General features: G+C 44.7%; 1 protein-coding gene across 1 annotated transcript in view; it reads right to left on the bottom strand.

The window, feature by feature from the left end:
* Positions 1-12,669, bottom strand: part of gucy1a2 (guanylate cyclase 1, soluble, alpha 2) — a gene marked incomplete at its 5' end in the record, with an annotated part of 58,790 nt that overhangs the window by 32,442 nt on the left and 13,679 nt on the right. The window contains 2 exons of the mRNA XM_083773273.1: positions 6,311-7,188; positions 12,158-12,270. Coding sequence (XP_083629399.1) covers positions 6,311-7,188; positions 12,158-12,270 — 991 coding nt within the window. The remainder of the gene's footprint in view (positions 1-6,310; positions 7,189-12,157; positions 12,271-12,669) is intronic.

Raw genomic sequence — 12,669 nt, 5'->3', positions numbered from 1 at the left:
ATCTGATCTCAGGTCAGAATGGGTTCATCAGACCAGTGTGTGTCCGGCGGAAACCTCGTATGAATCTGATCTCAGGTCAGAATGGGACAAGTACAGTAGGGTGATACTGATGACATCACGCATACAACCAAATCAGTCGAGCTGTTCCTGAGAGCAAACGCCCCTATATGATATGAAAGCCTGATTGTTCTTCTTCTTTTTATTCATTTTTTATGTTATGTTAACTTAAATGTCCTTTAAAGTATGGAGATAAGAGGTTTTCTGCCCAGTATGTAGTATTTGGGGGTCTCACTTACAATATCCTCACGGCCGACCGGTGGGCCCTGACCCACAGGTTGGGAAACGCTGCATTACAGCATGTCTTGGTGAGTCCATTGTGGCGTCTGGTGTCTCTCTCTCTCTCTCTCTCTCTCTCTCTCTCTCTCTCTCTCTCTCTCTCTCTCTCTCTCTCTCTCTCTCTCATCTCTCTCTCTCTCTCTCTCTCTCTCTCTCTCTCATCTCTCTCTCTCTCTCTCTCTCTCTCTCTCTCTCTCTCTCTCTCTCTCTCTCTCTCTCTCTCTCTCTCTCTCTCGGGGGGGGGACAAAGAGAGAATGTACAAGTGGCGCCAATGTCAAAATTGTCTTTGTACTGACACACACCACACACACACACACACACACACCACACACACACACACACACACACACACACACACACACACACACACACGCACAAACGTGCACACACATTTGTATTACTATGCTTCGACAGCATTGAAAATAGCTGAAAAATTTGCCAAGAAATAGCAGATGTAAACAATGCAACAACAATTTCTCGTGAGGACCAGAAACAATTATTGTCCTCACAATGTCTATTTCACTTATGGGGACATCTGGCCAATAGTATACCAACACGCACACACGCACACACGCACACACACACATTCATCTCATTCTTGGCCAGTGCAGAGCATCAATTGTTGAGTAACTGTTACAATTGCAGGCTAAATAAGCTTAAACAACTGTGCTTCCAAGACCATTGACAACATAATGACATAACTGCTGAGAATGATCTCAACTGTACATACTGTACAAACAGAGCAACTACATTTAACCTATTAACCCTTGCCCTGCCAGCCCCAATTTTTTTGTTTGGGTAACAAATTGGCATATTTTTTAATTCATCGTTTTAACATACAAGAAAGATCTGGTGGATTGAAGAGATGTTTTTTTGTCATTCATTCATTGCAAATGTATTCTCTCGATTCGCCACCAGATGGCGGGGAAAGCATCATTATGCTGATTTTGGCTAAAATAGACGGATCTTCCTAAGTCACTTCCGGTTGAACGATCAACAACATCCTGTACTATTTTGACCCTAGTCAATAGCTTGGCTGGTCCGGATTGCTAAGCTAATGCTATATTTTTCATAACTAAGTCAAATTATCCTCAAATCAACCCCAAAAGATCGCAAAATATCAGCGACGCACATAGAGACGGCGCGCGTGCACGATAGCGCACGATCACGCGGATTTCGGCCGTTTTTTGGTAAATTACATCCAACATTAGTGATATTAGCGAAAAAATATTAATTTTTGCTCTTTTGACCCCGCGATAACTGATATTGATTGTCATTCCGTTTTTTTCCGTTAACGGGAGGTTTAGATTTTTCGATTAATTCCGTTTTTTTCCGTGAATTGTAGGCCAAGGGTTAAGGACCTGCAGGCCAATTATACAAATGCCGTCTACCGGTAAATCAATAGTTCTTCCTCTGCCAGTGCAAACTGTTCTTTTCACCTACCAGGGGGGAGTTTCCCCGTTGGAATTAACGTGTAAGGAACGTGTCATTTTACTGCATGTTTTTGTGAGGGTACCTATACCCTAGGGGACACTGGGAGAACCATGCAACTCCACACAGAAAGGCCCTTTCGTGCAATGCTGTTTCTTGCCAACAAAGCACTATGAATTGAATTGAGAGGCTAGAGAGAGAGAGAGAGAGAGGTCTTGATGTAAGACAAGGACTAGTGGTGGACCACATGTAGGGCACAGGCCATAGGCTGACGGACATGCAACCCCACACGAGGCACGTGTGCACACACACACACACACACACACACACACACACACACACACACACACACACACACACACACACACACACACACAGGTGAGTACCATGTGTGACCTTCTGGCCTGTCATCTTCTCTGCCCCTTTCTACTGAAAAGGTCAAACCATTTCTTCCTCCTGTTCTTACTCCTTGATCTAGTCTTTCTTTCTTGCACTCAGTCGAGAAAAGCGTTATTGTACAGAAAGAAGCTAATCTAAAAAAAATAAGCAAATATACAAAGTACCTAGTGGGATTTGGTGTGCGTTGGTGTGCGTTTGTGTGCGTGCATTCAGCCAGTGGTTAAAACAATTAACCACCTCCAACTGTGACACAAACTTGCGTAAGCATCACGCTGCAGAAATAGGAGATATATAACCCATTCCCATTTTGGTGTCGGCATCATGTCGTGCTTTAGTTATTTAAAAATATCAGATCTACAAGCTCATATCGCACCACCGAGTGGCGCGATACGAGCTTGTAGGTCTGCTATTTTTGAAAAATCGAAGAACGACTGACATTTTTTAGAATCTGATCTCAGGTCAGAATGGGGTTAATCAGACCAGTGTGTGTCGGCGGCGGAAAACCTCGTATGAATCTGATCTCAGGTCAGAATGGGATAATAGGCTCTTGAGTCCTGCCCTATACAGTATGAGCCACACGGCTCAGCAAGGCTTACTTTTACTTACTGTACATACATGGAATATGTCCTCTGCATCTATACCATCCTAATCATTATGAAACCAAAGCACGCCATGCCGAGGCCCACAGGCACAGGAGCCTATCTCCTGTTTTCTGTAGCCGTGAGGCAGCTTGATGTAGACTACTGTACTGTTCACCCCCTGGACATGGTGCTATTATGTCACAGGAACGTACCCGCAACCCAACCCTTGATGCTAAGTCAGAGTGTCAAGCAGAGAGGCACAGTTTGTATAGTCTTTGGTATGACCAGGCCAGGGAATCGAACCCTGCCCTCCCAATCTCAGGGCAAACATTCTAACCACAAGGCCACTGAGCTGGTCTGAAACTAAAGAACCTTCTAAATACTGCACAGGGAGGAGAGACAGCTTGGTCTGTCCTTTTAACCACTTAAACCCACTAGTCTTAGTGAAATGGAAATGGACATGACGGCAAATGTACTCAGGTGGCTTTTTACGTCTACACCTTAATGTCCTAAATACCAGATCTACAAGCAAAAAATATGTACACATTTGACATTGTAGATCTTCTATTTTTGGGGTGAATGTCCAGCCCCAAGAATAGACATGTGTGGTTAAAGGACCTGGGTTATTAGTATGTATAGCATATGTGTGGTTAAAGGACCTGGGTTATTAGTATGTATAGCATATGTGTGGTTAAAGGACCTGGGTTATTAGTATGTATAGTATATGTGTGGTTAAATGACCTGGGTTATTATTATGTATAGCATATGTGTGGTTAAAGGACCTGGGTTATTAGTATGTATAGCATATGTGTGGTTAAAGGACCTGGGTTATTAGTATGTATAGCATATGTGTGGTTAAAGGACCTGGGTTATTAGTACTAGTCCTTACCCGTTCTGATATATTTCAACTTGTATAATATATTTGTGTGTGTGTGTGTGTGGTTTTTTATGAATAAAAACAGCAGTATAACATTAAAGTATTCTTCCAAATGCATGGTAGGGAAACGTTTTCATGGCAAGAGCAAGGACCGCAGCATTTACACTTATTAGCCCACAGAGCCCCATTTGAAAAGTATCAAGGACCCCCAGTTTGACATGCAGCTATATATGGACAGTCGCACAGATCCAATTTGCAGGTGGATTTGCGTCCAAAACGGTCTCAATTGTGAGCTTTGGCTTGAGAGAACTCATGGCTTTTGCAACCTGTGATGTTGTGAGCTTGTAGATTAGCTGTTTTCACCAGAGCGTGCGCTGTAGCCACTTCACGCTGTGTGTGTGTGGCTTATGCTTATTAAGACAGTTGTATCTCGTGTTGTGTTTATAGCTAACTGAAAAGTGAAAACGGCCACGCGATGACGCACGCGCACACATACGAACGTGCGCACTCACAGCTTAAGTAGTTTACACACACACACATGCTCACAGCGAAAGTAGTCTGCACACACACACACACACACACAACCTCCGTGTTGGCTGAGGGCGGTGTGAAAAAGGGTATAGGTGCGTACTGCGTGGAAGAATGCGCTAGGGTCCTTGAGGCTGTTCTTCGTGGCATGTTGTTTGTTGTATGTAGTAATTGTGTCGATGCGTAAGGGGGTTGGAAATATCCCGATCGCTCGCCCGCTGTCTATTGCGAGCAAAATTGACAGCGGGCGAAACAACTGAAGTTAGGCGGAAAACTCGAGCAAAATTGACAGCAGGCGAAACAACTCAAGTTACGCGGAAAACTGTGTCCCAGTATTAATCAGTGACCGTCCCAAAATGCAATTCACTGGTGACACGTGATTTCTGGGGAGAGGAGTTTTGCCGCCCTGTGGCTGCGGGGGGTACTGCATGCGTTTTTAATTCACTAATAAATTAATTAATAATCATTAATGTGTCAAATCGAAAAAAGGGCTCCGTTACGCCCTCCATATTCATATGGTCAATGCCTGTGTGAAAAGTGGGAGCGATTGGTGCAGGCAATGAGGAGATAATGAGGAGATAATGCGGTCGGACACTCACTCACACACACACTCAGACATTCGCTCTATTATAGTATAGATGTATAGCATATGTGTGGTTAAAGGACCTGGGTTATTAGTATGTATAGCATATGTGTGGTTAAAGGACCTGGGTTATTAGTATGTATAGCATATGTGTGGTTAAAGGACCTGGGTTATTAGTATGTATAGCATATGTGTGGTTAAAGGACCTGGGTTATTAGTATGTATAGCATTATGCTAGACACCGCTTGAAAGCAATGGTACACAGAGGAATTGGCCTTCATCTTCGAGAAATACTCTTCTTGGGTCCAACTCTGCAAAAAATTCTGTTTTTTAGAGGGCAAAACAATGGGTTCCCAGACTTCATTTGGAACCCCATCAAGTAACCCAGAAGGTCTACAGTATAGATAGACACACACACACACACACACACACACACACACACACACACACACACACACACACACACACACACTAACAAGTCACGATGAGAATGAGTCGTCTTTCTTGTATGCCTGTGAATTGGTGTGAATTCATGTGAGTATATGACAGTCTGACTGCTATTTGGTATGTCCTGTTAGTATATCTGCTGCTCTGGGGTTGCAGCTGCTGCCATGAACAATGGAGTGAACTACAAAAACCTATTGGGACAGCTGTACACATGTAAACATCTACTTCATGTTTTGGCCGAGTGCCCTTATTTCTCTGGAATTGGAATGTCACAATGAATGTGAGATGAAAGAGCGAGGCTGTCAGCTGTAATGTGAGCAGTTAAAGATCCTCCGATATGGTAGTGGAGGGGATTGCAGAAATACTGGAAACATAAACACGAAATGCAAGTAGTGATTTCAGAGTGTAGGCAAATATTTTCAATGTGGAATGACTCATGCAAAAGCTTGCAAGTGCCCCCTGTACTAAATATCTTCCCCATTCCACACACACAGAAGCAGAATTATTTTATTAGAGAGATTAATGGAGTGTTTATTCAAATTGGAGACCTTCAGCTTGGGTTTAACCATTCATAGTCACACACTTCACTGGTATTCTGACACAACATACGTAGTTATTATGGCAACAAGCGTTGTCTGGGTATTACTGCTAGCCAAGCTTTCCTGTTGGACATTCCAATTGTATGGAACGCAACTGACAGAACAAAATGTTGGCCATCAGTTGGCCAGAAAAAGGAAAACATTTAGAGGCAAAGCCACTTTGTTTCACTGGAGAGTAGCTATGGCGGTCTGGATATTTTCCCACTAATGAATACATCATCTCCATGTCCAAAACTGTTACTTCTCAGGAAAAAAATCTAATGATAAAAAAGAAAGACAAGGCAGGTGCACTGACTGCAATGCCTTGAGACTTGTGAACCGCCAGGCTAGTGAGTGTCCATATGGTCTCCCGTCGAAAACTTTAAACTTTTTTCTTAGTTTTAAAGACATTTTAAAAGTTTAGATAGACAATCTACAAGCTCACAACGCATCACATTGGTACATTATGCTACTTTTGTGCGACGCCCTTAAAAAATGGAGACATGAGGTTTCCACCAGACAGCAACAATAGAAAGCTGAGACCCTTACCTTCTCCTTGGGGCCGGCCGGCGTGGACTCCGGCTTGGTGCGGATGGTGAACGGGGAGGCGAGCCTCAGCAGGATGCCCCGGAAGGAGGGCTCCATCCGGGGCGAGACGATCTCAAAGCCGTCCCGGAAGTCCAGGGTCCGGTAGGGCTCCAGCCGCACCTGCTTCCGCAGGCCCTCCCCCACCTTCAGCACCTCCATGAGGGGCCCCAGCACCAGATGGAAGGGGAAGGCGCGGCAGAACGTGGCCAGGCCGATGCGCAGGTCCGTGGGGTCCGTGGAGTGCGCAAGGGGAGGGCGCACGTTGGCCGGGGGCGGTGGGGGAGGCGAGGTCTCCCGGATGAGGAAGGACGAACAGACGACCGGGGCGGCGGAGGTCGGGGAGGGGGAGGACGGCGAGACCGCGGGAGACGCAGGAGGAGGAGTCAGTGCGGAGTGGTGTTCCGCGTCCTCATTGGGTGATGGGGGCGTGACGGGCGGGGCTTCCTCCACCTCCACCTCAGAGTGGAAGATCCGCCGGGCGGCGGCTCGGATCAGCCCGGGCATTACCAGCCCCACCACGGGGGCGGGGTTAAAACAGTGCAGCAGTAACACCCGGGATTGCGCCTCCTCCTCCCTTACTCCACCTCCCTCTCCCGCCACCTCTCTCCCTCCACCTCCCCACCTCCCCTCCTCACGGGGGTCCTCGCACTGGAAGGAGGGGCTCTCGGAGGAGACGCGGCGGCCCGTGGATGTGCGGATGTGCTCCAGGATGGCGTCGAAGCCGTTGAAGAAGTCCTGGAGGTTGCTGCCCACGGCGCGCAGCACACGCTCGTTCTCCTCGAAGCAGAAGCCGAAGAACTCCTCGCCGAAGCGCTCACGCAGCTCGCAGAATGGCACGCCTGTAAGGATACGCCACGCAAATGTATACATGCACATGTGCACACACACACACACACACACACACACACACACGGCAAGAGTAATTATGTCGTTAATAGTTATTTATGTCCACAGAAGAAGAAAACAAATCCCAAACCCGGAATGGGTGAAATTCAATCTGATTCTGACCGAAAACATTTTCAAATAAGAAAAGTTAAAACCTAACCCGGATGGACCCGCGACAAATTTGGTTCGAGATCTTATAATTTAGAGATTCCGAGAGACCCGACCAGTAATGATTATATTCCGTTGTTTTCAATTCAATTCAGTCTGGCAGGCAGTTCCAGCCGGCTTGTGAAGAGAGGAGAGTCCGCACACAGGTTTGCTCCAAGGTGTTTGCTTTTTATTCAATACACCATAAATAAGGCACAACGTTTCGGCCGTGAACGGCCTTCATCAAGTTCCAGCCGGCTTGCCTTGCAGTATGGTAACCCATGCATTGCGTAACTCAACTTTTATTTTTGTTGTGCTGCACGGCAGCAGTAATCTGATCCTAAACCAGCCTAAAACATTGCACAAGTTAAACATCACTTCATTGCGTTTCTCTTTCACCACTGCAGCGTGTCGCAGTTGTGCCGCACGCACACACAGTATCATTACGTAGTATGGGTCTTCTTGGACGCACTCGGGTATTACACATAATGATAGACAGACCAGAGTTCCGCAGGATATACGATTCCGACCCGGCCAGAGTGATTATGATAAAACACAGATCCGACCCATGCAGATCTCGGGTCCTATCGGGTATTTTTGGAATCGGGGGGCCCGTGAAGAGCTGTACTCGACTCGGATTGCGACAAAAACAAACAAATCTCCATGAATACAAGGTTTCATCATGGTGTGTGTAATTGATAGAAAATAAGTCATTTTTGGGTGAAGTACTCCCTTGACATGTTTTGAGTTTGCTTAAGGTCACAGCACATGTACACTCTTTCACACACGTGCATGTTGTACAACAGAGAATAAATGAGGCGTTGGCAGTTACACAGCTGTGCTCTGTGGGTACAGGTTATGACTAAAATGCTGGCGGTGGAGTGTGGAGTGCAGTGTTGCCAGATTGTGTGAGTTAAAAAAAGATCTAAGAAAACCAGTCCAAAATAAGCGACTATAGGCCACGTGAGCACTACCTGTATACTGTAGATCTGCTATTTTCAAAAAACCTTGAAATAAGATGTGGAATATTTGGAAGACTTTTGAAAAATTATTGGGGGGGATCAATGATATCTGAGAACTACTTTATATAATATGGTAGGCATACATTTTTTTTGAAGCAAGCCCAATAAGCAACTACACTTAACATAATCACAAGCCGCTACTACCAATATAAGTGGATTTAAATAAAGAGAAGCCCAAAGTGGCTTATAATAAGCGGACAAGGCAACACTGGTGGAGCGGTATGTCCACCCGCAGACTAGGACAGAGCCCCGCAGCTCAAACCATCTGTGTTTGTTTTGGTTTCACTTTGAACTGACTTCTGGGAATTGCAGTTCTCTTTCAACCATAGAATAATAACTGCATCGACACTCATTGGTTTCTACAGACCTGTTTTGAGGGCATTATTTCAGCTAATTAAAATATGTCCTCTTGGAGTAACTAATGCTATTATTGGATGGAAGGACAGCGAGGTCAGGTCATCACTCAGTAGAACTAATAGCCCTACAAGCATACTCCTACTTTAAAATGAATGGGATCATACTTTACAAAAACGCATCATTTATGGTAGTTGAAAGAAGACTTAAAACTAGCGATGAAAGTATTCATGACTAGTATTCATTAGAATTAATAGAATTCTGGACTATTCCATTGTGATATTGCCCCTTTTATTAAAATGTGAGTACTTTTACCACCACCGCTCTTATATATAGCTATGCTTTTAACACTAATAATTATGCTAAGGCGTGTGTATATACGTCTTTTCTTATCAAACCATGGGAGGCCTTGGACGTGTATACGCCTACACGTCTTTAAGTCCTTTTTAATGATATCAAACGAGATTGCTGTAATACATTTTTATTATATATTTGTTTTTCTCGGCCTTTCCTTGTTCAGCGATCCTAGACCTGTTTCGCGCATGCGCCGCTCACTTCCTTGTTTACGGCCCGTCTAACGTGTCTCTTCACACACACACACACACACACACACACACACACACACACACACACACACACACACACACACACACAGCAAGTTCAACTTCGGTGAATTTTGACCAGGCGCCAAGCAATAGCAAAGAAGTGTGTGTGGTTGACCTTCATTCATCTGTCATTAATTTTAATTAATGAGCGTTCATGCGACCAACAACCACAACCACTCCATTTTATTGATTTCCATGTGCGTCACATTCTGCTCTGGCACATTCGCCGCCGCAAACGGAGGAATTTGGCCTCGGCGGGCCATGGTCAGTATTTTGTCTGCAGCGCGTTCACACGCCATGCGGCTGTGACCCTGGTGTGACGTCCATTCATACAGACACGGTACCATCCGTTCTCATGTTTATATGTTTTGTTATATATCGTTGCTGTCGGGGCAAAAGCCTCTTATCGGCATTATTCTAACTTGTCGTGTTTTTTCGTAAATTAACGCCCTAATGGAGCACACTATAGATCGTCGCAGTCCCGCCTCCTTACGACGCCAGGCCCAGGAAATGAATCCCCATTTTTCCCATAGACATTTCATAAAGTATTTATTAAGACCTTTTAAGCGTCGTACGAAGCCAACTCGAGTCGTGACAAATCATGACAACAAACACAATATTCTGGACCAAACAAATAATTACAAAGAAGAAAAACAACAACAAATTTGTTGTAACCTGCCGTTTTTTTCTACTTTCCAATCCTTTGTTTGGCCCAAAACATTGTGTTTATTGTCATGATTCGTCACGACAAGAGTTGGCTTTGTCCGCGGTGTAAACGTCTTTACATAAATACTTTCTGAAAAGTCTATGAGGAAAAGCTTCCGGGGCGGGACTGCAACGCTCTATACGGCATCACACAAAAGCATCAAAAGTAGCGGACTCACAAGCTTGAAAGATCTGCTACTTTTTTAACCTCATATGTACAACACTAAGTGGTCATACGGGTCGAGACCGTCACCGTCAATGTCCCCAATGTTGTGAGGTGTAATGCTCTTTTTGTTCAAATGAGGAATTCATGTTTACAAACACAGATCACTGTGCACTGTCCTTCTGTAAAGTGAGTCATCATGTAGTCTCATACCAGAAACATGTAATGTTGGTACATGGTACGCACTATAGGTTTTAAGTGGTTAAATTAACTATCAGGGGGCTGTGGAATGCCTCACCACGTGTGTGTGTGTGTGTGTGTGTGTGTGTGTGTGTGTGTGTGTGTGTGTGTGTTTGTGTGTGTGTGTGTGTGTGACTGTGTGTGTGTGTGTGTGTGTGTGTGTGTGTGTGTGGGCGCACGCACTAGAAATAGCAGTCAGTGTAAGCATAATCATTCTTCAACGAAAACATGTAGCGAGCATGGCCAGAAACAAAAAGCATAGCGATATTAATCATCAGCAGCACACGCATGCAGCACACGCATGCACGCACGCATGCACACACTCACACACACACACACACACACACACACACACACACACACACACACACACACACACACACACACACACACACACACACACACACACACACACACACACACACACACTCCATAAGCGTGCATTATCATGGAGAGCAAGTGTAGCAGTGGACACACAGGCATCATCAATCAAACTGTGATAAGTGCACGTACTATCTGTGCACACTGAGCATGGATGCAGGCAGACATCATTCATCAACAGCAGAGAGCACCCATATAGTCGGTCAGTCCATAGGAATGTAAGAGACCAGAGGCTGCTATAAATGCATAAATAGTCAAGTTTGAGTGAGAATGCAGTGTTGAGCATACAGTATGACTAGATACCGGACATGATATTGTAAGAGTTGTGTTAAGGTTTATTATACTTTTATAGTTTATTTTATTTTTCCAATCCTGCATGGCTCCCTTTTATTAAATTAATGAATTCAATTTAAATTCATCAAGATTTGTTTTTTGCATTGTTCGTTCACCATGAAGGAATGTGACAAAATGACCCGTTAATTCGAGACATCATCACAGGGTGAGTAATTGACAGTAAAACATCATTCTATTTTTGCTGTATATGAAACAATGAATGTATGAAAGTGAGCTTCAGTTGTTTTTCTGGCCTACAGTACAACCTTCTAATGTTTGGGGTTTAAATGGAGACGTTATGTACAAGGCATACAGTAAGTCTGTGATTGAATCTTCCACTAAAACCATCAGTATTTCATTCTTCATCGACCCACTATCGCAGCGGCAGAGCAGTTGATCAAGAGGCCACTTAGTTGCAGTCTGAGCACTGATTGCCTCTGTAGTTTGATTAATTAAACGACCTTTACGAATTACATTGATCACCCAGCAGAAATCCAAAACCACACGCACGCACACACAGTACACGCATGCACTCTAAACGGTAAATTATGCGCCATGAGTCAACGTGCATGACGTCCAGCACGATTGAACGTAGAAGGGCTCGTCGGTGCTCAGCAGGGACAACTTGAATCAGAGAGGATAATACCTGGCACTTCAGGAGAGACTACCCACAGAAGAGGAGAGCTCCGAGCACGTAAAACCAAGGTACTTTAATCATGTTTACGATAACTTTGAGTGCTCAGATGTCTCCTTTTTTCAAGTTATGGATCACATTGATCCTTAAAGCACCTCTACATTTTTAACTCAACTTTATCTCCATTGAGCACCTAGTTGTTCTCTCTCTCGCTTTGAATTAAAATACTGGAGCAGTCGACTGGTCAGGACGTATTTATTACTTAGAGGGTGAATGACGTTTTGACTTGCGTCTTCCTCAGAGTCAAACACGATGAGCCTTGGCAACACACACACTGACCCAGTACAGTTGCCATATACTGCAGCATGGCTGAGATGTCCTCCTCCGAGCCAGAGTTGTGTAGAAACGGACATTTGTCCATCGTACGTCTCTCCTCACTGTCACCTTGACACCTGCACCAAGCACAACGCACGCACGCACACCACACACACACACACACACACACACACACACACACACACACACACACACACACACACACACACACACACACACACACACACACACACACACACACACACACACTTATTTATTTGGGTCCGCAAATTACAATTAATTTTACAGGTACACAAATGTAACGGGGTTGAGCGTTCATTGGACACCTAAGGATACACATGGGAACCTTCTCCTCCACACAGACAAACTGCCTATAACAACTGAAACAGAGCAGTATTTGGCTTTGCTCTTTGTCATGCCAGCTATTGTTAGACCACTCGTGGTCAGTTTATGTGCATGGCCTAGGCTTCCAAATATCAGTATTTATGAACATAGGGCTAAAGTACACTGTGTTG

This window comes from Protomyctophum parallelum (genome assembly GCF_964188405.1).
Source record: "Protomyctophum parallelum genome assembly, chromosome: 9".
In the NCBI taxonomy this organism is placed as follows: Eukaryota; Metazoa; Chordata; class Actinopteri; order Myctophiformes; family Myctophidae; genus Protomyctophum; species Protomyctophum parallelum.
Note: the sequence above shows the minus strand (reverse complement) of the source record. Positions and strands in the feature narration are given on the sequence as shown.